The 27402-nt window shown below is 44.6% G+C and overlaps 1 protein-coding gene across 1 annotated transcript in view; it reads right to left on the reverse strand.

Moving 5' to 3' along the window:
- drosha (drosha ribonuclease III) overlaps positions 1-27402 on the reverse strand; it is a 115677-nt gene that overhangs the window by 20314 nt on the left and 67961 nt on the right. The window contains exons 24-27 of the mRNA XM_069667781.1: positions 20313-20357; positions 16039-16196; positions 6296-6401; positions 3906-4047 (exon numbers count right to left, since the gene is read on the reverse strand). Coding sequence (XP_069523882.1) covers positions 3906-4047; positions 6296-6401; positions 16039-16196; positions 20313-20357 — 451 coding nt within the window. The remainder of the gene's footprint in view (positions 1-3905; positions 4048-6295; positions 6402-16038; positions 16197-20312; positions 20358-27402) is intronic.

Here is a 27402-nt window from a genome sequence, read left to right on the forward strand (position 1 = left end):
GGATAATTTGAAAGGCAAATGATATGAAGCTCTTGTATTAAGGTCTGCCTATTGAAGGCTGACCTGGAAACGCATCAGTGCTTTTTTTCTGTCTTTGTTTTTCCACTTTTTCTGCCAATCTGTAATGGCCCACTTCACTTTCCTCCCCTTTGTACTGCCGTCCCTGTCGCTGCCAGCTTCCTCCGTCGGCCTTTTCATTGTGGTTTCAGAGTATGCGCAAAAAACTTTAAAGAAAATAAATCCTAAATTTGCCTTTAAGAAAAATGTATCTGATTTTCTACCAACCTGAACGGCTGAATAAAAGAAGCACTTATGATCCGTTTCATATTTGGAGACTTGGGAGTTCGGGGCATTATGCATTCATAACAGAACTGTCGGCTGAGTAAGAAAACTTCTGTCAGGAAGAGTTCATTATAGCCAGACATTTATTGGATTTCCATTAAACCAGTAGATATCAATGGAATCAGTGGATCAATGGAAAAGCAATCGGTCCAATGAGGGTTGCAGAAGGGGCTAAAAAATTAGCCAATTAGCTCCACAGGCTGGGCTAATCATAAGCATAATTAAGAGGTGCACCACAACCAAGGAGGAGAAATCACAAACATGGCAACCTCCATGGAAAAGATGGATGCAGCTCCACTCTGAAAACCCCGGCAGAACCATCAACTTTAGAATATGTGGTGAATACGTGGGTCACAAGTGATCGGTGGGAGAGTTGAAACTGTCAAACCATCCATTATCTATAGCGCTTATTCTGTTCAGGGTAGCGAGAGGCGGGGTTACACCCTGGACTGACAAAGAGACAACCTTTCACACTCACACCTACAGGCAATTTACCGGAGTACCCGGAGGAAACCCACGCATGCACGGGGAGAACATGCAGACTCCACACAGAAAGGCCCACTACGTCTGAACAGGTATTTGAACCAGGGACCTTCTGGCTGTGAGGCGACAGCGCTAGCCACTGCACCACCGTGCAGCCTGAGTTGAAACAAAACGGATATTAGAATTGTGACTATAATAGTTGCCAAAGCCCTGTGATTGACTCGCGATCAGTCCAGGGTATAACCCCGCCTCTCGCCCAATGACAGCTGGGATCAGCTCCAGCCCCCCGCGATGCTGAACTGGATATAGATTACGGATGGATGGATGGATAGTTGCCAAGCTGGACATCCAGAAACAGGGTAAAATGTCTTTAATAGAGCGACATTATCAAGCATTCAGACGCCTCAGGTCATGGGCGGGTTTACTCAGGCATGCCTTAAGTTTCTATGAACGAGCGTCCTGAATATCTGAGATAATGCTGTCGTTTAAATCAGAGCTCAAAACACATAACTTCTAAATCTCTCTCTTTTTTAAGCTTACTGTTACATTTTGTTTTATTGTCCTGTAAAAGTAATTTAAATGTATCTTAACGGCTTGTTCTTAATGCACTTCCTGCCGCTGTGAAGCACTTAAAGGTATTGAACCTGCGTCGCTGTGATAGTGTGTCCCTATTTGTACCTTAAATAACCGGATAATGTAACAGTCCTCACTGCAGGAGCACTTATTTTCTTCACCATCACAAGTCAATAACATAGTGTTATTGTAACCAGCAACTTACATTAACGGCATAATGACTTTCTACCTTTTATCCAGTCAAACAGAAGCTGCCTCGGTGCAGATGAGACCACGTACGGTGCAGCTCACAGTTTGAGACGTGTAGTTAAAATCAGAAGTCAAGTATGACTATGTTATTAGAAACAGGAGGACGAACTCTCAACATAATGTATAACACACTAAAAGACATTTGCCATGAGCGTTAAGTGCTGCCTCCTCTCCGTCACTAAGTCTGGATTTAATGTGTTTTTTAAACGCTGTAGTTATAAGACTCTCTACGTTCAAGGCTTTTACTCTGAAAGGAAGCCTTAAAGGGGAGCTCTGGTATTTTAAACATGGCCCTATTCTTACATACTTTGGAGGTCAAAATGATTAAAAGGTACAATACGTTTTGAAGTTTACTCAGAAGGGGCTTCAACATGATCTGTGAGGTCGACCAAAGTATGTCCACTTAAAACTTTAAAGTCGAGCTGAAACGGCATTCCGAGAGTATCTAGCTTCCGTATCGTGACGTATTTCCGAGTGAAACAGGACGTGCAGGCGGGACATATCATCGGAGGGATTTGATTTGATCGTTGAGAAGTGGGCGTAGACAGACGTTCTCCACAGCGCAGTAGCTAGCTAACTGACCGAGCGTTCTTGGTGCTCTGCGGCTAAATGTTGCAGATTGATTGGTTGAAATTGTTTGGTGCTAACTTACGTAAGCACGCGTGAAATTTAGTTTTACAGGAAGAAAAAATGATCTGATTGTGATATAAGAATACGAAGAAATGGACAATATTACCGGGGATGTGATCTAAAAGGATTAAAATGACATTTTTCATTTCACCTCGACTTTAAAGCTCCTGTGAGGAGCTTTCAGTTTGTGTTGATTTTGGCGCCCCCTGTGGACGAAGCCGTACCTCTTATCTCTTTGCTGATTTTGTCTTGTACATGCATAAGTGGTGGTTTTAAACAAAAAATCTTATCCTGCTTTCTTTAACAGTCATATGTATCAGTCACTTTAAAGTTTTGCCCTGGAAAATGAAATCAAAGGCAGCGTGCAGTTAATCGCTTCCTTTGACACCTAACCCCTGCCAACTGTTTCAGGCTTTTAAAGTAACGATATAGAAATAATCAATGTTGTTGCTGATGGTCTGGTTTGCTTTTGTAGGTCATAGAGAGTCATCAGAATTAATTTCAGTCCGTTTCATAACCAACGAAAAACTCACAGTTCTTGTTTTTGCCACTGGCAGGCTCAGATTGGTTCTCTACGTGTCTCAGAAAGGATCCAGACAGAGATAGACCTTTTTGTTAAAGAGAACGATTCTTTTGTTTAACCAGAAAAGGCTGTTAAGCCACCAAACTCCCCCTGACAAAAGCAGCTTTATTTTGACCTGCAGAACATGGTGGTTGTTCGTGACGTAGAACTTAACCTGCCCAGGGACTGGAAAAATAGCAAGGATCTAAAACCCGATGCAATCCATCTTCCTTGTTTTCTATAAGGTTTTTGTTCTTTGTGCATTATCCCTGCTCAAAGAGACACATGACAGAACACAACATACCAATACTGCTGCCTTGAACTGTTGCTTTGTGTTATTGCTCAGATCCAACAAAACACAATAACATGAATGAACTAACCGCTCACGGCAAAAGCAGACCAGCAACTTCGGTGTTCTGTGATGTAACTTTCTGGCAATGGAGTGCGGTGGCTTTAAATAGAGCAATGTAGCGATTGGTAATGTTGTCAGACGCGTAGAAAAATAACAATCTGAGCCAGTCAAGGGTGAAAACATGCATTTGTGACTGTTAGCAAGTTAGAGCCCAACATAATTAATTTGGACACTTTAAAGTCTATCAAAGCCAGTGTGCATAAAATCACGCCTGGACAATGCAGAGAATTTTGTCTTCAGCAACCAATCTTGAGAGGTCAACCATCAACTTATTTTACAAAGCGTACTTTACATGTCTTACTGTGTTCAATACCAAACAATATATGTTTGTATGAGTAGAGTACAGAAAGTAGATGACTAATGGGGGCATATGGCGGTGGAAATCAAAAGAAAAACCACCACTAACTACTCCAGTCATGACGAGCACATAGGGGGCATCTTCAAGTGCCTTCAGCAGAGAAGTGACTGCGTTTGACATCCAACACAAAGGCAACAAAGAAATCAATAACGGTACTTCACGCTGCCGCCTTAAACTGCACATTCTGGAGAGACGTGCGAGAAAAGGTTTCGTAGGGCTCTTTAAAAAGGTCTAGAAAGATTTTCTTTCATTTCATGTTATATTTCTGCAGATGAACAAAAGAGCTGTGGACTTACACTCCAACAAGTCGGCCAGAGTCTTGGTTCGCAGGGCGACCGGTCGTTTGGTTTTGTCGTTGGTGATGGCGAACTCCTGCATGCCCAGCTCCTCCGCTACTTTGGCCTGCGTGCGGTTGTTGACCAGCGAACTGCGGAGAAGCTGAGGACAAACAAAAAGATCTTTACATTCAACTCAATTCAATGGCTTTATCAGCAGGAAAGTTTCATTGAGTCAATTTGATTCAGTTTGATCAATTTATGGATTATAAATTGAAACCAGCAACTTTGAATAAGGCTGCATCCTTTGAAGGGTGTATTTGAAGGCCACAGCGATGCGTAGAAGAAGGCTTTAACATTTTGAAGACTCCTCCAGATGCGGCCGACAAATTCGTCCTCCTTTTCCTTGGCCATGAAGGATCCATCGTGTGCATCCTTCACGGCCCAACATATCCCGAGATTCATTGCGCGCCAATTCAAACGAGATGCTGGACTTTTAAACGGCCGAGGAAACACTTTAAATCTTAGTTTTTGGTTTCTACTCAATCGAACAGCTGCGATAGGAAAATTAATAAAAATAGAAATTGGCCTCGAAACAAATTATCTTTAAAATATTAGGGTAAGTTTGGATTTTAGTTATGATAGCTAGTTAGCCCACTAGCTACCTGGTGCTAGGTGACAGGAGCAGTGTCTGGTGACGCAGGGTTAAGGGCAGGAACAGCTGGTGTCTACGCAGGCTACGAATCACTCAACCCGCGTCCTTCGAAGGAAGCAGTCCCCGAATTGAGACAAAGCTAATATGAAGAAGAAAATTGTCCAAATATTGGCAAAAATACATAAAAAACAATAGATTGTTAAAATACAGTACTTCAATATCAGAGATGTGCTCAAGGTGTGGCCACACAAACACTCCTGCAAACACACGGCGAAAGATAGACTAAAAGCACGCCGAGACATCAAACTAAAACCCTCACATGGAATAATTCATCAAAGACAGAAATGGTAATGCAGAGTAAATGTTTCAGGGAGATTGCACGTTGCTCTGTTAAATATTGCATTGTGACTCGGAGCTTAGCGGATGACAACATGTTGGACTGGGCGAGGTACATTTACGTCTCTAAAAGGAAAAACACAAACATGTTAAATATAGCTGCAAGACGCGCAAAAGAGCAAATAGAATGCAATATGACTGAATCTGTCTCGCTGTGATGTGCCCTCCTTAACAGCGCACACGCAATCTCAAACACACACACACACACGCACACACACACTGGTTGAATGAGCACTTTTTCCCCCGATTTGAAATCCATTTCAGATGTGCCCCATCTTGACTCCTGGGCATCGCTGGAGCTTTCAGTCTCTCAACCAAAGCTGGCTGGAAGCTTTTAGACGTGACGTCACAGCCTCCATCTATACGGAATAAATATCTAACTGCAAAAGGTTCTTATTCAGGTTTAGAGCGGTTCAATCCTTTTGGCCTGAAGCAGTCAGCTTTTTGAAGAGAAGTGCTGACGCGCGTAGAAGAAGAGAGATTTGTCCTGCCGTCTGTCAGCGAGCGGACTTGCATGTTCAAAGTGTGATCATTTGCTTTGCACCTGTGTTACACGCCGCGCACAACTTTATTTTTCAGACACTTGACAGCTTCGGAGAGAAATGTGCCGACAAAGATGTGTTATTGAGAAAAAAAAATAAAATAAAAAATAAAAAATACTGAACAATTTTGTCTCATGACAATACCCATCACAAGGCGTACAGTAAACACACAGACACAGAGCGGGGTGAGCAGAGGAAGAGAGCGGCTTTGTGAAAACAAGCAGAAAAAGAGGAAGGAAGGAGGTGAATACCTGGCTGCCACTTGGAGATTCAAAGATTGATGGAAAGGAAGGAAGTAAGATAAAAAAAAAAACACACCCACACACACAAAAACACAAAAGCACAGCTGTAACTTGATGTCAGGTAAGGAAGAAGTGAGGCGCAGTGGTTTCAAGCAACTTCAGACGGCACAAAGATGCAGAGATGTTCTGATACCGCTTCTTCCTTACAGATACCGAAAGACTCGAGTATTGGCTGATACCAAGTACCTGTCTGATACCAGTGCAGCTATACAGCTTTATACTTCCAACCCTAGATGGATGTGATATGATCGCTATCACTATTGTACTGCCTGACTCAGTAAACTTAGGGAATCGCAACCCTAAAACAAGCCGAGCTAATGCTAGCTGCAGCTTGGCTCCTCACGTCAGAGAAACCCTGGATTCAAACATGAAACTGCTTTATTTTGTTTCTTAACTTTCAATCTTAAAATAGTGCCTTTAGATAGTGGCAGCAGCTTCAGAACAATTCCTAAGACTAAACACAAAGATCCAGATGTAAGATCAGGAGGGGATCCTGTACATATGATTTGATCTTACCGTTAAATGTCCTTCATGGTGGTCGGGGAAGTGGATGAAGAGGTACTCCGTGGCCACCAGCTGCATGATCGAGTCTCCCAGGAACTCCATCCTCTGGTTGTGGCCGCTGGGCGACAGGAAGTAGGGACAGATGGACAGAAGTTAAACATGGAAAAACAAGCTGGAAGCTCAAGCCCTGCATCGCCTTCTCCCTCTGTAATACAGGATCTTATGCACATGGCTGCAAGCATTTAAGTGAAATGATTATTTTTAGAATGTAAATCTGAATCAGTCTCAGTTCGAAGGCTCCTTCAGATGTGGACGACTAATGCATCCTCCTTTACCCGGGCCACGAAGGATCCATTGGGTGCTTTCTTCGCGGCCCAACGTATCTCCAGATTCATTGCGCACCAAATCGAACGACATGGTGGACAATTTAAATGTAAAAGTTTTTGGTTTCAACTCAGTCGAATAGCTAGAGAAACACGTTAAAAAGAACGAAAGAGGCCTTGAAACCAATTGCCTTTAAAATAAGTTACGTGACGTTAGTTAAGATAGCTATTTGGCCCGCTAGCTACCTGCTGCTAGGCAACAGCACCAAAACAGGAAATCCTCCGTAGACCAGACCGTCTCATTTCGGCTCGGCCTTAGCGTCTACTCAGGTTACGAATGACTCATCCTCTGCAGACCGCGTCCTTCGAATGATGCAGCCTCCGCATTGAGACACAGGTATAATGTTTAGGGCTACACTGCCTTGATGGTCACATGCACCATTGGCGTGTAGTTGTTTTATCTTGGCTTTCTTATAGTTCTAATAGTTCATATGGATTTTTATTGATGCTAAATGAGACTTTGAAATATATGCATCTTTGCTACTTCAAGCCAAATTTCGAGAGGCTTTAAATGAAAAGAAAACATAAGGTTACAAATGGATATGAAGGGAAACAGAATGTTAGGGGATGGGTTGGAAGGCAAGAGAAACAGGGGGAAAAGACAGGACAGGGAGGGCATCACGTGAAGTTATTTAGCTACACGTCAGCGCGGCATGAAAGGCATCAAGCTCACTCGACAAATCTAACCAGCTTTTAGTCTCTAAACAGAAAAGGTGTAGCCAGCTGATGTGCATTTCACGGGTGGCCTCTGGGAACAGCTGCACTGACAGGCTGTGTGACAACCTCGGAGGCTGCCTGAAGTAGCAACCCCCTTCTGAAGGAACGACGCGTCGCTTTGATTGCAATTCAAATAAACTCTAAAAAAACCTCAGCTGCACCTGCAAGATGCCTCTCAAAAAGTCCAATAAAAGCACACACACGGGTTTTTAGATCAACTTTCTCACTTCTAACAATTTCTAGAAAAACCTAGCAGCTCTGTGATACTGTACATCAGCTTCCTGCCTTTCTCCCCATCTGTGAAAGGCAGGTCATTAATTAAACAGAATTATAGATTAGCATTGCAGATGTGGGCTGGTGCTGTGCCAGGCAGGCAGGAAGCGCTGGGTGGGGGGGAGGCGTAAGTGAGAGTCATGCAAGCAGGGAGGTATATATGGCAGCACAGCACATATCCATCTATAGATGTGAGCAACCTCGCGGGAGGGGGGAGATGTCTGAAGATGAGAGAGAAAGATGCAGAGGTAGAAGACGAGGAGATAGCCGACATCAAAGAGGAGAAAGTTTATTGTCCGATTTCTGGCTCATCGGCCTTTTATGGGCTGCAGGGAGTCTGAGCCAAGAGACAGCGAGAGCCTCTGAACGGGGCTCATTTAAGTCTCACGTTGGAGAGACAAGAAGATGCCTACATGAGTCGAACTTAGAGAATTAATCAGTTAACTCATGAGTTCCTTTTGGCGCTCTCGTCTTTAGTTTCCTCATTGTGATGGCAGGATTTGATGCCATCACTCAGTATTTGTTGGGATCTGAAGCATTCTGAGGAGGAATCCCCTGCCATCGCTCTCCCTCCCACCTGCTTGCCGTCATCATCACTTCTCTCACCCACGTTTGTTGTATAAGAAGAATGTAAAAAGACGTATAAGAAGAAGAGGGAGATATGAATACATTTAAGCACAATCACAGCACTTTTTTAATGTACATAAACTTGCTGCCGACTGTACTTCCAACACATCCCAAATGTAATCCTGACAGATAAATGTGTTGGTTATATTTTCCATCAAGAATGTAGTTAATGAGGCGTCATGCAATAGTGCTTGGTGCAACGCCGACAATTCCTTGCATTAAGGAACATGGCCGAGCAAATGTTGCTGCTTAATAAGTAACATCATGTTTGATTGATGATCAAATTAATTTACCAACCAATCGTTTGGGCGTTACTCAAGTGTTGGTGAATGTTTTGGGAGGGTTGGCTGGTAGAAAAATCTTATTTGGATATTTAAATGTTTATTTAAAAAAATGGGGGAGATTTTCATGAAGAGACATGTGGAAGCCCGAAAAGGCAAGTAAGAGAATAAAAATCTTGTGATCCAGTTTCTAAGTCTTATCTAAATAGTTTTCTCTTCTTTGAATTAAGGACGGCTAATCATTTTCGTTTTTGTCGATGTGATATTTACTTTTATGTTCTTTTAAAAATAAGTTTCAGCAGGCGGAGGGAAAGTTTGTTATTAATAAAGATCTTTTGTTTTAAAGAAGGCATGGCCTCGGTTTAACTCTACGGTGAAGGCGCTCGCCCCATGTATAGAGGCACAGCCAGCGGCGTAACTACCGTTGATGCAGGTAACGCAACTGCGTAGGGCCCAGCGTGAGATTGAGCAAGCTGCTGGTGAGCAGCGCACAGGGCCACCGATGGCTAACGTAGGCATTAATCATTCTTTATTCACCTGTGAGGACAGCACTGCTGAGCTTTCAGGCGCTGTCCGAGGTGCTGAAGTCATAAACGCGCAGAATCAGGTATACGAAACAGTCGCGAACATTCAGGACATTCTTTCAAATTTATTCAAACCAAATTTTATGTGACAACGAGGCTGTTGTTGTAACTGAGCGATCTGTACTTGACAGGGCCCACTTTTAGCCTTGCACTGGGGCCCGGAGCTGACACGTTACGCCACTGGGCACAGCCATCGACGCAGCGGCCCCGGGTTCAACTCCGACCCTCGGCCCTTTGCTGCATGTCAGCCCTACTCTCTCTTCTGTCATTACCATCTATCCACTGTCGTTCTCTGTCCTAAAAAAGTATTTAAAAAAAAGGAGAGAAGAGAAAAAAGTGACTTGATCGAAATAAAAAAACCCTACAAAGCTAATACTGGCGACTCTTTCTTCACCTGTTCTTCAGTAATAAACACAGAAGAGAAACATTTGTACCAGCACATTTCTTCTCACTTGCGTCTCTGGGCTTCCGTAGATTTACAGCCAAAGATAGCAGATGAGCTAATAAAGGGAAAACAGGATGAGTAAGAACTTGAAAGTCTACTTTTATATCACCGTCTTCAAGGTCTTCATTAGAAGGAAAGGGAAGCTCTCTGACGCACATTAGAAATAATCACAGGGCTTCTTAATAAAAAGGCTCTGCCACAACACATGAGAGTGTGAAGAGCTGAGGGTGGGATGTGGTTGGGCTGAGGGTGGGTGGGTTGTGTGGGTAATAGAGGAGGGTAATGGAGGCCAGTTGGAAGCTGAGAGAACTCCATGTTCTCCCTGCACTTCAGCACTGCACACGTGAACACGTGTCAACAGGTTTGCTGCAGATTTGCCACCATGCATACTGTATGTGAGCTGGGAAAGCGGTGTGCCGGCCGGGGAGAGTATGCTGGGAAGGAGCAGACGTAGAGGGTGAAGTGTGAGCTAATTTCGTGTCCAATAGGACTCGGAGCGAGAGAGGGAACAGTGCAGTAACAGTGAGAGACGAAAGGAAAAAAAGAGCAGAGATAGAGCGAGAAAAGGAGAGATAGAGCGGGTCAAAGAGGAATGCGTTGCTGTGTGAAGCGTCACAAAGAGCCATTCCTTATTCACTTCAACAGCGGAGCACAATGCTCCAGTACGGTGGGGGAAATTGAAGTAAAGTGTGGAGCCGAGGTCTTTATTCGCCTTTGACTTTGATCTAAAATACCTTTAACAGCCCCTCTGAAGAGGCGGCGGCGACATGCCGCCCGCTCCCAGAGAGCCGAGCACTTCATTTTTTAAGGCCATTTTTCCTCTCGGTTCTTGGGGAAATAATGTTCTTGTTTCATATGTGCATGCTTGTGTAAGGTTCAAATGTGTAATCTGAAGCTGCTTTCTACAAAGTGCTACTGGGGGGCAAGAGGAGAGGGGGACGCTCATTCAGCGACAATAGGAAATAAGAAAGACTCTGTTGGCATCGTGTGATGTGAGAATACATTTTACAACATCAAAAGATCAATATTAATTCAGAATGGCTCTTCATTATACGGAAATCTCAAGGTCTCTGTTAGCAAAGTTGCACTAAACAGAAAATGAAAGCGTTTCCCTGCAGAGGAAGAAAGTTGCTGTAAGTATAGAATAAAATCTTTATAGACGAGCTATTTCATGAATAACCGAATCTTAGAAGTCTCGCTTCTCTTCAAGTCGCAAATGAGGTGAAATCTTTCCACATCATATTTCAGCGTTTCAGTACAGCTATCAGTGATGAGGAGTCGGCCTTGTTTAAATACTGAAACCATTTGCAGAATGCTCCGTTAACGACTCCAAGAAAATGTCTTTATTTAAAAGTTATCCGCATTAAAAAAGGGACCTATATATCATATTTATATAATGTTACAATGTTCACACTAAATGTGGCCGAAGTTATGAGGTAAAGAGTTAACTCGAAGGCTTCGGACTGTTTTTTATACTTTGCTACTTTAGCAGACGTCAGGTAGTTGTTGATGTTTCTGTACGCTCGTCTGCTCCGTGCCCAGCTGCCCACTTAGTGCAGGCGTGCGCCATTTAAACGGCTAAGCTAAATAACGTTTGATGGAGTTACTGCAGATTTAATAATTAAGAATAGAAAGAATACATTTCCTTTTTTTAATTAGGCAAGGGAGAAACACTGAACATTAATTTTCCACAATTGCTGTAATTGTATGTTCAAATGATCCAGGTGACCCCTCTCAAAGCTGCACAGTGAGATGTACTTCCATTTAACAAATACTGCACTTGAAGAGAGATGGATCCTTTTTTTTCACTAACGCTGAAATTCTTGCAACACCCGGCTCTTCCGCTGTGCGAGGAGATAGGAAGCCCAGCGCCTGGGGGCCGCAGCTCTCCATTTCTGCTGTCTGATGCTAGCCTCCGGCCTCCACCGCCTCTCAACAGGGTGAAACTCCCTTCCCTGCTTCTCGTGCCGCCTTCTGCTTCTTCTTCTAGGTCAGTTTGTCCTCTGCTTCTGCATAAAGCACATCCTGTGACCTGGGTCCCCTCTCCTCGCCTGCTGCCTTACCTGATTGTCTGACCTTCCTTTTTTTTTTATCTGACCTCCTTCTTCTTGCCATCACGACAGCGTGACCTAGTTTTTGTATAACCTTTGGTCCTTATGGGCAGCCGTAGCTCAGATCCAGCTTTCAAGTCAGTCGGCTCTATTTAGGTCAGCCTGTCTTTGGCCACTAATGAGCTGCTGAACATAAATGAGCCTGAAAATATAAGTCTTTGCTTTGGCTGCAGGAGAAATAACAATGAAATTATGTTAAATAAGAAATCATTAGGTTAAATTGCCACCTTGTAAATACTGGATACAATTGTCTGAATTAAACACAAGACATTTTGTGCCCTCGTCCCAAAACTTAAAATTAACCTACCACACAACCCTTAGTGGTCACCCCCGCTGGATCGGGCTGTACACTCTCCCTCCCTCTACTCCCTCACTTTCATGAGGGAAGAGAGACGAGAGAGCAAGGCAGATAGGGGATGAAGGCTACTACCTACCCTACCACATGGCTTTTAACGGCCCCTATAGACCTCAAACTTGTAGTCAGATGGGCAGCAAGAAGCAGCACATCAACAGGGTTATCAAGTGGTTGCCTCCCTTCACTGGTGTTTCGTCAAGTTAGGCCCACGGCACCTCGGGGAGGCTCTACAGTTTGCTCCGCCGTCCCAGAGCCACCCCCCTCAATGCTAGCTCTCAACAGCCATCAAAACCTCGTGCCATAGAATCCTTATGTAAGCAGTGCAGCTATTCCTGTAGCCAAGGTTATATATGAAAAAGAAACGGCATTGGAGAAAAAGGGCTGGGTTTAAAAAAAATCATAAATAAATCCCGAGATCGATCTTTAAAAATATGCGTCTGATCACTCACGTTTCTGAGGGCTCCTGAACGCAGCACGTCTCAGCGCATCCCCCGGAAACACGGCAGTGAGGGAGACATGCCCGGACTTGTTTACTGCAGCTACTACGAGACATCAGTGATCGTCGACGGGCTCTTTTATCGTGTGTGCGTCCAATAAATATGTAAGTTAGTTTTGCACTGATGTTTGTGTTACTCTCTGTTAGTGAGTGTATTTTCAGCAGGTTGTTATACAGCATGCATTTCCCCGTAACTCTTAGTCTCGTTTGGTTTTGTTCTTCGGGCTGTGAGATCTCGTGGCCAAATCTCGCGCAAGATGAGCCCCAGTTTGTTTAATCAAAACCATGAGCCAGATGTTCAGACTGAAAATCTGAAACTGAAAAAAACTTCATAAGCTGCCTAATTCATAAAATTGTTAATATTGAGTTGACTGCTGTGTGTTGGTCATGTTAGATAAAAAAGTACATGATGTAACTTCTTTGGGGTCAGTTGTTATTGTAAACATTAAACATGTTGCTCTGTTCAGCTTGACGCGTGCTTGAAACGGCCTCCGTCAAACATAGACCCAGCGCGTACATTTAGCGGAGCAGAGCGCTTCTGGGATGCGCCAGAGATGGACCGCGGCACGTGCTGTGGAATCATTGACTTGAATGGGCACGATCGACTCCAGAGGTCGCGCCGCACGCGGAACGCGCCGGAGACGGACCCTGTGGAATTTGAGGGTAAGAATAAAGGATTACTATAACATTCGTTTTGGCCCCCAACTGGCATTATTTCTCCTCATCCAAATCCACTGACTTGTTCTAACTGCTTCGTCTGACATCTCCTTTACTGCCTTTTCACAGACTCCGTCCTCGCACTCCCACAATGAACATATTGTGCTTGACAACAATGAAGCTAGCTGCAAGGATGTAGAAGCAGCCAAATCCACCAGAAACTTTGGCGACAATAAAGCAAATTCTGGACGTGGAAACATTTATCTATTCAACATAAGAGCACATAAAAAACTGGATAAGATTCCTTTCCTTTTTTCTGTTTTCCATTACATCTGATCGGTTTAATTTCACGGGTTTAAAATGTATAAAAATGAGCCACGGACGTCAATATGTCTCTGGAAGATAATGAAAGAAAGATAAAAGAGGAGTTCAGTCATTGGATTTGATGCCACAGAGTCGGAGAGTATCATCGGTCTCAACCTTGAGTTGGAAAGTCCTCAAAGTAAAGCTCAGTGGGAGTCAAACCTCTGCACCTCTAATCGACTTCACTGACCATGAGTGGGGAGAGGTTTGACATTTCAGTGATGGATTAGATCATACAAGCGGTGTACTGTCTGTGGGAATGTGTGTACATGATACACACGCGCGTGCACACATACACACACGCGCGCACAGCAAGCAATGTCCTTGTGGCAAACCTAAGCAAGCAATTACAGAGTGCAGCCTGCCAATAAGATATCAGAGGTGTGCTGCCAAGGCTAATTTGCTTTAGCTGTCAAACTCACTATTGTGTTACGTTGTAAAGCTCAGGAGTGAGTTAAGCTTCCTTTGCAAACTACCCTCTCCTCCTGTGAATCAGAAACACCTCAAATTGGAGTGAACAGTCTCATTAGCGAACACATTTTCTTATGAAAATAGCAATCTTTTCAAACCCGCATACTATCAATGAACGAGCAAGGTTACACACACTTCTTTTTTTTTTTAAACAAACACACCGAGGCCGTTCTCTCTCCCTGCGCTCTCTAGAAGTTTGTAACTTTACTTTCTATCGAACAAATGTCATAGCAGAAGTGGAGGGGAAAAACATTTCCAACGTCAGTGCTAAATTACCGCAGCATCACGGTGTGCGGACGCTGCAATTAACGGGGGAAAAACAACACAAAAAAACAAATGCACACCTCTGCAAACAGAACACACAGCAGAAGGTACATGTAGCACAAATTCAATCTGGATAAAACTACAATAACCAGCTCACGGTTGTGTGTCTCTGCAAAAGGTGCAATTCACATCTATCAGTGTTTCCTGCAGAATACGAGCCTAACTGTAGGAAGGAACGGGATATATGTGTGTATACACGTATATCACAGGATCATAACAGGAGGAATATATACTACAAAAGAACACCTTCCTGTCTCTCTCTTTTTTTCCAATTTTAATTATCAACTTAATTATTTTAATCATTCTAGGGTTTATCTTACACACCTGTATTTCCGTCTGCCTTTTAATTATGTTATCTTTGTGTCATATTCCCCCTGTTGAGTGATTTAAATAACCTTCTATCCCTCTCTCATCTGGTTCTTCTAAAGCTTTGCTGTCTGTCGTTTAATTGCTTCTGTAACGGACTCGATATCAAGAACTGGAACAACTGGTGGGCAGAGAACTCGAAGTGGTTAAAAAACTGTCACTTTAAGGAATTCTTAAAGTGATAATCTGGAAGATTTTCATTTAAGTCTCTATCTATCACCAAATGAGGTTACACAATGGTGATTGAGCCTGTAGCCCACTGATGAAAGCCTTTGCATTTGCAGTATGACAGACTGGGTGTCTGTGGCGACTTTAGCGGAAAGAAATCACAAGCGGCGCCCAGTTAGTGACGCATTCTCCATCAGCCAGCAGTGGTTGGTCTGCCAGAGAGGGTAGGCGGAGCTAAGCGGCTGCTTTTCCGCTCTCTGCAAGTGTTGCGAGTAAACAGTAATCTACTATGGCTGAACAAACAAAGAAAAGATGGATGACTACAGATACAACTTCAACAAGAAGTGAAAATCCAAAGAAAAAGAAACAAACTCGACGCTCAGATGAAGCAAACAGTCTGAAAAGGAAAATCAAGAGTTACAACCGGAACAGTGGACGTCACACACGCACACACATGCTCCAGCAATTCCTGTTTATCGCCATAGGTGGCGCCAAAGAGAACGAAACAGAGATCTCCGAGATTACCACTTTAAGGCGGCCTGAAGCATGACAATGAGATATGTCCAAAAAGAGATGTGGCTGCAGTGATTGGAAAAGATACATTTTAAACCCTCTGCCCCAGACAATGCAGTGACTGAAAACACAATTTCCCATGAGCCAACGGGGTTATGGCCTCACAGATACAGGCGGGCTACAAAAATGGGCTCCCTCGTGTCTCTTTCTCTTCTTCTTGGCTGTGAAACTGTTGGATGAGGCCAAAAACAAAGACTTTCACGGAGGTACCTTGAACACGACATTGAACACATCACTTTTTACACAGGCAGCGTTCGTGACAGTAAGAAAATGTGTAAGCTGCAGGGGGTAAACATAATGACGATGTGGGAGGAGGAGGCGGCTGCTATCACAACAGACACAACCATTTAAAATGCCGGACGTGTGAGAAAAGTCCCCGCATCTCAGATCATATTATATATTATAATGCATCATGGCTCATCACCTCTGAAGGGAGCCGGAGACAAAGTCTGGACCGTTCTGCAGCATCCTTGCAAATTACATCTGGCCAAAGAGCGCCTCACTTTGCATTTTAATTGGCTGTAGCTCCATTACCAACAAACAAACAGTGACCGGACTTACAGGGTGAGGTGGTTGAAGCCCACGGTCCTCAAGGTGAAAGCTCTGGCCAGGAGACGCACATGTGTGAACAGAACTCCAATGGAGTCCTCGAAGCCGGTGAGCTTCTGGAGGACGGGAGACGTCTCAATCAGCTGCCTGTCTGACTGAGGCTCCTGGACCTGGACAAGGACAAAAGAAGCACAAAGGATGGGACAGAGATGAAAGCCTGCACAGTTAATGTTATAAGTATTATTCCATGACCCAGAAGAGGACAGGAGCTCAAAATAGAAAATATGTGTCCAGCACGAACCAGCGTGAGCGCGTCCCAAAAAACCTCCTGCCTCCTCAATGAAGTCGTTTTGCATAAGAGCATCAAATAAAAGCCTTAAATGAAGTGAACCTCTACAGTATGTGCTGCTTGAGGGCCTGTTTAGAGTGTGTGTGTTTTTCCTCCGCCTCAAAACAAACCGAGATGATCTGCAGCAGATGGAATCTCTTCGTCATTAAGTTTTAAGTCAAACAGCTTGCTTTTTTCCCCCTCTCTGTCTAAATCTGGCGATTCAAGCGGTCAATTACTATCTCCGGAGATTCAGTCGTACCGTTAGTTCATAAAGCAGCGTGTATCAGAGACTGTGGCTGGATGACTTTGATGAGTCTTGAAAGAATAGATTTTAGTTGAGAAAATTGCTGCAGATTATACTTTAAGCATCGGCTTTAGGGCTTGTTGAGTTCTAATGGAGACGGCTGCAGGGAAACACGGCCGCTCGCTTTAAGTGCAGAATTTGCTCATGCCTTTGCCCATTAGAGAAAAACATGATATGCTTAGAAAATATGTGCATGCATGTTTGTTGAGAGATATCCTTATGGGCGCATTAATTAGGCTGCTAGAAACATCTAATTGGTCTCTGCGTGGTACGACTGCAAGCTTGACCAAGACATCTTTTCTAAAAAGAACTCATGGATGGAAAATAGTTTCATGTGGACATTCAAAGGGAACTAAAGCTCATTCAGTTGACTGTGTTGGCTTGATCAATTTAGCTGTACACTATAAAAGCACCCAAAAATAAGATTAAAAACATTCAAGACTCAAGCATCTTTGTGTTTTCAAGCAATGACAAGTAAACAGCTCTCTCACAGTCTCCCATGTCAAACCAGCGCGTACAGCACAGATTTATTTTTAAACTCAGTATTTTAATTGGAGTGCCGCCAGTAATGTCATGGTTCCATCTTTCAATATGTCCTAAGAAACATTTCATTTCAGCCTTTTTTCCCTCTGTTAATTAACGGAAGGCGTTTAAATGTCATGCATCACAACTAACGGCATCTGAAGAGTTCGGCACTCATAGGCGCTAGCTATCCTTCAGGGGGAATGGCCAGCAGCAAGGCTTCAAACGAAGTGAGGAGAGGAGAAAAAAATACCAACAGCAGTTATGAAGAGAAGGAGGGAAAAAAAACAGACTTTTTGAAATGGCTTCAAAGCATCACTTTCAGCTCAGTCCAGACAGAAATCAGAATCAGAGCCGAGGTCTTCAGAGGCTCGAAAAAAACCCCTGAAACTCATGTATCTCCCTAATAAACCAAAGGAGAACATTTGAAATGCAGACTAAATGACGTTCTGGTAAATTATTGTGGAGAGCTGAGGGTGATGATGCGCTGGTGCGAAAAAAGCGAACACGAAAGACATGAAGACGTGCCTGTCGACCACGAAGCCTTCCACCGCGCTCTGCGGGGCACGTCGGTGGCAAGGCTAATGTATGCGTGTATGCCAAAGACGGCGGTACACATAATTACCCACGTCGTGGCGAGCTGCCATCGCCATCCACTCAAATCTCATTAAGGCAGCTCCTCTTTCACCTCTGTTTGTCATCCCTGAGAAAAGGGGGGGGCGGTAAGATGGAGCCAAAAGCTGTAGTCCCTTGAGTTGCCACTTGAAGCTGGCTCCAAGAGAGTCAGCTCGAATACAGGCTGATGTTCAAATACCCGACTGACAGACGAACATGTTTACAGCCCGATACAAAAACAGGTCTGCTCAGCTACTTTCTCTATTCAAGACTAATGCACAGGGGGTGACCCTCTTTGAGTGACAGCTTGGTACTGGTGTCACCTCTGCCAATTTAGTCACTCTACTTAAAGGGCCAGTTCGACGATTTTCAACCTCAGTCCTATCATGCTATTGTAGGGAGTTAATGCCATTATGGTTATATGAAATTTCGCTCTGTGCCTTCACTTTGGAGGACGCTATCTGCTGCTCCATTGGGCCCTGGAAAACCTGCACCAGACTACGTAAAATGCATCATCTGGCGGAGGCCAGGGAGCTCGCTAAACTACACTTCCTCAATCTAGGACGCCGCCTCCGATGTCATGTCTCGTTCAAAATCGGTTTGAAATGTAGACTGCAGACCTGAAGATTTTTTAGACGATCCACTGGTATATTCTCGTCCTATTTCGGATTCTGTATCGCTCTGAGCCCGCAGCGATCAATGTTCTCGACTGGTCTCCCGCCTTTCAGAGGGAGGGGTGCAATGCACGCTGGGTGTTGTAGGAATGAAGAAGGGGCGAAACCACGAGGTGTTTGTACGGCTTTCTCCACAGCTATGGCGCCAATTTAAAATTTTATTGCTTCTATCGATTACAGAGGACACCAGCTTTTTCCAGGGGCGAATTGCTCCTTTAACCTCTCAGCCGTGTTTGTGGTGCTTTTTGGGGCTCTTGCTACGGCTTGCTGTGCGGTTAATATACTCGCAGACCATCCAAGTAGTCTGCGCCCCAAGCTTTTCCAGCAAGTAAATTCTAGTATTGTTTTATTTGCCCAGCAGAAAAAAGGGGGACGATGAGAGAACCAGTTATTTTCAGTTACCCGGTTTGTGTCACCTGTCGCTTACTCTTCCAGAGACGTGGGCGGAGGTAAGGGGAGTTCTCTACGATCCAGAAGCTCTCTTAGTGTCTTAGATAGATGAATAAACAACTCCGGTCATCTACCACACAACAGAATCTCAGTTTGTGGGAAACACGATGGCTAACTAGCTCATTTTCAAGCACAGCCTGTGGGGCGATGTTGTGGTGGCTGCACCATTTTTAGGTTCCGGCTCTGAACTCCAAGTGGCCTTCATCAATTATAGAATAAATAATGAAATCAATAAATAATGAAGGTAAAGATGTTTTCTGGTTGTGTGAAACTGCTCAGATTATATCATCAGAAGGTCAGGATGCCATGAAGCTACCACGAGGTTGGCACAATTTAACAGGCGTTACCCCACTGGCAGGGGACCACCCAGAGGAAACCTCAGCCACGCGCAGTGTGTGGTAATGAGGCCGCAGCTCTGAAGCAGCTAATGACTACTCATGCAGCACACTGTGGAGGTTCCCCCCTCGCACCACAGAGCGGTTGTAGGGCTGACCCCGGGGCTCCACCCTTACCCGCCGAGCCCGCCGCTGGGGCCTCTGCTGTGCAACTCACCGGGAAAACAGGCTGCTGGATACAGCGGGTTTATTTTGAGCGCTGACAGGCTCAACTTTATCAGTCAGGCGGAAGGGATGAAAAACACGGGGGTCAGGAGGTGAAGATGAGGAAAAACAAACATAAATACTACATACAAGCAGACAGGAAGCAAACGCTCATTGACATGCAAAAGTGTACATTTGAAGATGCAGCAACACTCGCGCAGACGCAGGGAGATGAATAAACTGCTTAAAGACGAGTCTCGGCATGCACACAAAGAAACACTTTCCCCACACAAACACATCAGAGGGAAGGATGGCTGACGGTCCCTGGAGGCCCCATGTGATTCGGGACTGTAATCCTGTTATGGCATCTTTGATCTCTTCTTCCAAATCCTAATTTCAAACAAACACTGTTGACATGTTCAATGTTTCTGGGCAGATCATGCAAAGCGAAAGAACGGTAGAACAGAGAGACGGAGCGAGGAGGCAGAGAGGGTGAGTCAAGAGGCACGGTGGCGGAGAAGAGGAGAGAGGGGAGAGAAAGGAGCGATGCTGAGGAAGAGAGAGTGAGTGAGTGAGTGAATGAAAACAGCGGATTAGGGGCTCGACCAAAATGGCGAGCAGCGACACACAGGGGCAGAACAATGGAGACGAGTGGAGGCTACTGGGGGCCGTGTGACAGCTTTAAAGAAGTCAGTCAGCCTCAGGCAAAATAACTAACAGCTTGCCCACCTCTGTTAGCAACACACACACACAAGGAACACCCTACATCGAGGCTGGAAAACTTCAAAGATGTGATGTGTGTTCTAATGAGCCAAAACTAAACGTCAATAATGAAATTGATCTACGCTCACCTGCAGAGGGTGTGGAGGGAAGTTGAGCCAGACCTCCCGTAGGTCCTGCAAAGACAGGAAAGACAGGGTGTTAGAGAGAAGAGCTTACAGTGTGAGGATCGGCTTTGTTTACAGTACAAAAAAACAAACTTGAAAAATGTGTATTATGTAATGTTTCTAGGAAAAAGGTATTAAATTCTTTACAAATGCCAGCGTACTCTTAACGGTACAAGTGCGATGCATAAAGCCCCGGCTTTAGAACAAACAACTTATGTAACAAATGTTGATTTCTAAGTGGTCAAATGTTTCTTTTATTAAATATCATCTGCCTCGTGCACTTTCTGAGAACTGAGACGTTTTACTGGCTGATGGAGAGGACACACTGACACAAACATTCGATTCTTTCACGCTCATACACACATGCACGAAAGGATCAAATGGACAGGCGCTAATGGAGAGATGGGGACTCGGTGCCTTGCTCAAGGGCACCTCGACAGCGCCCGGGAAAGGACCTGGCACCTCTCCAGCTCCCAGCCCCAACTCCACGGTTGGTCCATACCAGGACTGGCCACCCTCCGGTTCCCAAGCCAGGCCCCTATAGACTCAGCTACTGCCCCATATTATATAAGGAAAAACATTAAATCTATTAATTAAAGATGATGCTGTGGTTTGGAGAATCGATACAGTATCACAAACATAATATCGCTATAATCAGGAGTATCTACATTTTCTTCCTAACCCAACTACAAAGACTACGACCCGCCCCTCAGCACACACAGCAGCTCTGTTTCTTAACTCTTTATGAACAAGTTATATTATTTATGATTTCCTTGCGGATTAAAAAAGAATGAGGTCGTGATGATGCACCACAGATGGCTCCATGTCAGGGACACTGTGCATCGCTGAGGCCAAGTGCTTTTAGGTGCCATCAGCAGCCCCAGCGGGGGGGCGGTGAAATAAAACGGCAAATGAGTCAGCATCTCATTTTGAGACCAAGGAGTCTGTATATCGACCACCCACTTGGGAGGGAGGTCGGGGGCTGGGGATGTGGATTGGAGCGGAAGGCGCGGAGGTGTTACGGTTGGCGGGGTTGGCGGGATCTGGCTTTGAGAGGTGTGCTGTCTCTGGAGGCACACACTGACAGTGCTGGACTCTATCTGCCTCCCCTGCCTGTGGAGAGGAATATGTGCATCATCAACATGTTTCCCCGACCCCGCTCTGAGGTAACCTTATAGGATCGAATGGTACAGAGACAGAGCCTCAAAAACACACAGCGTGGAGAAGGAGGGAGAGGGAATATAAGCTTCGGCTCAAGTTGTTGCCAAGGACAACGCCAGTCAGAAGCCGTTTTGGGCCTGGGGTCTAATGTTGGGTGAGTCATAGCAGTGATAGAGATGTGGCGAGGGCCTTAAAGTACAGTATCACTCAGGTGTTTAAAAGGTTCAAGGAGATAAACCTTTGAAATGCAGCGCTAGCCCGCGGGGGGGTTGTGTGTGGTCAGCGGCATGGAATGGGCGCCTCATCTTCGCAACCCACCTAGCTGGCAACCCATCGCCTTGAGCGGCCAATGAAAAATTCATGAAAGTGGTCAATATGTTTGAGCAAATGCTTCCTTTTGGTTGCCTGTCTCTTAGCCGGGGACTGGAGTAGAAAAAGCACTAAACACAGAGCAGGTATCAAGTCAACACGGAGCCTGCTTGTGAATACAACATGGCGTTCTTGGCTGTGCAGGATGGCATCACTTAAAGGAAAGTCAATAGCACTTGCTAATGGATCGCTCGCCTTCGACGTAGTGATTTTGTAGCGGCACAAATCGCCCTGAAATACACATGAAACACGGGACACACACGTGCAGACGACGAGGCAAAAGAAATCAGCAGATACTAAAAAAAGCAAAGAGGACGCAAAGTTGCTTCAGCTTGTGATCAAGGCTTATGATTAAAATCCGTCCACAGGGCGCACGCGATCCGCCCACATGCTGTATATAGACCCGAACAGCTAATGTTTCAATTACAGCCATTCCAAAGACAAGGCAGACAATGATTAAGCCAGCATCGAGTGGGGATTTAAGAATAACAACAGGTTTTTTTCCTCCCTCCCTCCCTCCCTACTCGCTCTCTCTCTCTCCCAGCACGAGGAAGGTATAATTACTGGGGGCACAAATCATCATGCGCAGCAGCTGAATCACAGCCATTTGGAGGATGGAGCTCTTGTGCTACAAACAGAAATAAAGGAAGGCAAGAAGCATATGCAAACATGTTTATTTGAATGTCAGCGGCCTAGTCGTAACGAGAGTTGAAATTAACTGCGGAATGAAAGGCAGCTCTGCGAAGCCGCCTATGATCTACGATTTAAGGTGGGCTTCAATCAGCGCTGCGAGAACCCACGGGGGAGCCGAGACGCAGGCTCAGTCTTGCACATGATCAGGGCTCTCAAGCCAACCGTGAATAGGCAACACCGCTACCCACACACTCTCTCTCTCTACCCCCACACACCCCTGGGAATGTTGGCCATCCATGATTGGGACATAATGGTGCTCCTCTCTGACAAGGTCCAATGCTCCTTGACAAATTGGTCTCTAGCTACATGCTGCCAATCAATCCATCAAACACAGTAGTGCAGCAGAGGAATCGATAAGAGATAGCGTCGCTGATCGATAGCAACACAAAAGCAGCCCCAAGTCCAAAACGGAGGCTCCTGTCAGCGAGCGGTCAAGGTGATGCGCAAAATATGGGAAAACTAACTCTGAAGTCTATCACACAGCGTATTGTTGGAGTGATGAGCAGGAGTTTTACAGATCCTGAGTGTGTGGGCAGAAAATGTGTATGTGAATGGTGAATGCACATGCATTCATTCTCCAAGCCAATACCACACCAAGGACACCAGCATCGGAGGCACTCTCATTCAAACGCTGGAAACGCTAGCTGCAGTTGTCACAGGACACAGCATACAAATTGCATGGATATAAACAGGGAACAGGGAAGGGAAATTGGGGTGTTGAAGTGGTAAAAAGTGCCCGAGTGGAAAGAGAAGTGGAGTGCATGTTTGTGGTTTATGTAACAGAAAATAGAAACACTCATTCATTCTCAGAAACACTCATATCCAGCGAGTTTTCTTTCAAAAAGGGAACAAAAATGAAAGATCTGTGTTTATGCAAAAGCTTTAATCCCCCCAGCAGAGACAGGGGGTTACTGCTGCCGCAAGCCAGTGAGGTGGCCTTAGTGTGGAGCCAGCCTTTCACCCGTATGAGCATGTAAGCCTAGCACACTCTACTGGTGTACCAAGAGACCATAACAATATCAAAGTAAGTCATGTTTATCAAATACAACTAACACCTAAAGTGCTGGTATTTATCTGCAAAACAACTCAATTAAGAATATGCTAGCGTCGTTTTGCATGCATGGATGTAGCTGTCACTGGAGGATCACACATGCCATCTTTAGGGTGTCCTCATATCAGCCGAGAATTTGATGTTGCTGCTTTTGCCTATTCAAAGCCCTTAGACCCACATCGACCTTCGACTACATCCTCGCCAAATGATTTCACGTCCCTTGTGTCCACAGTAAAGCTGAAACATTCCTTAAGAGGTTTTTCTACAAAGGGATAGCACATGTAAAAAAAATCTAACCCTCGAAAATGGATGTATAAGGAGAATCTTAGTGGTTGCATCTTGGATGAAGAATCATTCATGAAAGCTGTAAAGCCTGAAGAGTTTGACTCTACTGCAAGGAGAGCTAAAGCATCATGTGGCCCCGAGATCACGCAGTAACCCCGCCTCCCGACCTTCTTGACGCCGATGCATCATACAGAGGAAAATAACTCTTTATGAATTCTGTGTATGTTTGTGGATCTCTTCCGAGAGCTTGGGATGGGCGGGGGTGAAGAGGAGGTGTTTTTATGATTGGAAAACAACACAAGATTTGTCATCTGCTTGAGATTATTTTCCAATAAAGATATAAATGGGGAAAAAATGGTAGGGAAGGGTTGAAATATTGGGAGTACTTCCGTTAATTAAAAGCATCTCTGCAGCCATTTCTGGCACTGCCCCCAGCAGACGTAGGGGAGGGAGGAAGGCGGCTACAGTGTCATGAAAGTGCCACGGTGACCATCCGAGCTGTCGCAGCAACCTCTGTTACGTTTGGTGTTTGGCTGCATATGCTCGTGTGCTGGTGTTAATAAAAGCCAGCAGTTTAGCCCTAGGGCGACTAGTGAGATCATCATTATGGTGATTGCTCCTCAAAAGGAGGCCCTTCCCCCGGGACAGCACAGTGGCATCAACATCTCTTCCCAGCCATATTGCACTGCTGTTGAGTCCAGGTTGGGAGCAATGGAGCAGCTCCCCCTGAAGTAGATGTTTCCTGCCTCTCTGCTGATGCTTTAATAACCTCCACAGTAATGTCATTAGCAAATTACCATCTACTGTTTCCTGCGGGCTTCTGTGCACAATGAAGCTAGATTCCATCCTCGGCTTGTTGTTTGGGAACCAGCGCTAGAAAAGGTGACGTGTTTAGAGACAAAAAAAAAGGGTATAGAATTAACTGTTGCACTCCAGCCATGAATGCCATGCCAATTAGAGAATAACAGTGAGAAGGAACGGGCCGCTGTTTGTCTGGCTAGGTCTTGAGGTGGAAATTACATGCATGCTTTGTCTTAGGTAGTCAATTCTGAATTCTACCTCCGGAGTTGTGGAGGTTTTGTGTTGACTTGTCATAAGAGGACTGGAGCGAAACATCTGTGGGGGTAATGACATCCCGGGGTGTTCGATAGAGGGAAGAGAATGGAAAGTACAGACAGAGAAAACAAGAGGGAGCAGAAAGAGGAGCACCAGCCGGCATCCTGTTGTTCCAGAGAGAGAGGGAGGGTATGGGACTGATCACCCATGTGTGAATGGAGGAGAGTTCCATAAATAGGAGCAGTGAAACCTTCCAGGGTGTGATGCAGGAAAATGTAGGGTCGTTCAGCATCTCATTAGTTTGGTAATGTGCTGTGTGAAGAACAATTCTGACGTGTTGCGCTAGGAATACAAAAGGATTGGAGTGGTCTTCTCCCTCTGTCTGTCCATCTCTTTGGTCTGTATCATCTTACCACCCGGCTGGTGTTTGGCTTTGTGGTCTGAGTCCATCTGTCTCCTCTCAGCTTTGTACGACTGAGTGGCCATCAGGAGGATTCAGTAGGGGGGGGTGACAAGCCATGCTATTTCAATCCGTCGCCTGCTTTGCCAAAAACTTTCAAGCCAAAGTTGAAAATCAGTCAACTTTGGTTTGCACAACTTTTCTTGGGAGGCTTGGTCACATGCTTTCAAACCAATATTCAGGATCTTCAGCTGTGCAGCACCAAACTCTAAGAGTGAGTTCAGTATATTGTATGTATTAAACAGATTGTTACACAGTGTAAATATTTTGAAGTGCAACTCGGACTTCACAGAGTATTGTCTCAGTACCAAACTTGATAAGAAGGCACGCTGGGGCTGAGTGGCAGAAGTGTATGTTGAAGCTTCCTTAAAGAACACACATGTGACTGGCACCTTGTTTCTTTGCCACTGGTACAATCAGTAATTGTGCTTTTTGTGTTTCCATTTCCACACATGAGTCTGCATCATAGCAAACTCTCCAAGCAAGCCCAAGCCAAGAGAAATACTGGAAGATTGGCCAGCTGTGTGACAAGGAGTTAATTCAACCCGAGGCAGAGCTGGAAGACAAGGCATTTATTTTTAGCAATCTCAGAGGTATTTAGTCGTTACCTTTCTCGGTAGCTAAAAGATGGAGTTTGAGAGCCATCGACGGAACCCTGCGGTTTATACATTTTGAGTGGTGCCCTGTGGTGTTCGACTCAGAGACAGGAGACAGGAAATGTTTCTACATGACTGTCGTCTATGACTTATTTCCACTCTAGACTTTATATGTGGAGTAGTTCCACAGGGTTCCATTTTGGGACCTTATCTGTTTATTATTTGCTCATTAAGGGTCGTAGGTCTCCTATTAAAAAAAGTACCCTTTGATTGGCAGCAGGAAATCTTCCAGGAAGGAGAGGAACTGTTGTTTTATTCTAATCAAACTTTGAGTTCGTGAACAATTGGCTGTTTAATGATGTTCCTAATCTCTTTCATTCAGAGAAAGCTGTTTATCCTTTTATTACTCTTGTACTGACCAATTTAATTTCCTGTTTTCTTTCATAAGCTGCAAAGCTCGAACTCATCTCCAGAGGTTTTAAAATGCTGACTGAGGCACTTTTATGTAGAACAAAGAATATAGATCACATATCCTCGTTTTAGCCATTCTTTTACATCCTCCCATTAGACTGTAGACATGTTAGGATCTCAATTATTATTATAACTGATAGGATAAGCTACTTTGGAGTCATGTCAAAATTTCTGAACTTGAATGCCCTTTTTTAATATTAATCTATTTTTTTTTATCCTTATCCTACGCCTCTTTATTTCTATTATTATTATTAAATCAAACAGATACTGGTTTGATCTCAGACTGAACACGGCCGTGGCTCAGTTAGTCGTCTCTCCATCGGAAGGTTGGGGGTTCGACGCCTGACTGCTACAGTCACATGTCGAAGTGTCCTTGCAAGACACTGAAGCCTAAATTGCACCCCAAATATGAATGGGCATGGACCCTGATTGGAGATTAGGCCTTTGCCATTAGTGTGTGAATGTGACATGTAGCGTAAAAGCGCTTTGAGCGGTCGGAAGACGAGAAAAGCGCGATATAAGTACAGTCCATTTACCGTTTATAACACACTCATTGTCTATTTTCAGGTTTTATGTCCATAAAACATGCTACTTGCGGACGCCGCCTTTGGAGGATGTATCTGAAATATCCATCATAAGCATGCCTAATTTTCCTCTCTGTTTTCTCCCTAAGAAATGAAACAAACAGTGCACTACAGATCCTATCATTGATTGGACCATCATGGAAACACGCAGGTGATTGGATTAATTCAGACGCGCTGAATGCTGTTGCTTTCTTTTGTTTTATAAGACATGTTTGTTTGTGCATGCTTCTCTTTGTTTATCTGGTGACTGCTGTTTTTAATCGCAGTGTTGATCAGCAATCTGCCTCATTCTCTCTCTGTTCCAATAGATGTTGCACTGCTCTTTAAA

The sequence above is a fragment of the Semicossyphus pulcher genome, unplaced genomic scaffold, assembly GCF_022749685.1.
Source record: "Semicossyphus pulcher isolate SPU_LCO1_2020_fin unplaced genomic scaffold, fSemPul1.0.p SCAF_18, whole genome shotgun sequence".
Classification (NCBI taxonomy): domain Eukaryota; kingdom Metazoa; phylum Chordata; class Actinopteri; order Labriformes; family Labridae; genus Semicossyphus; species Semicossyphus pulcher.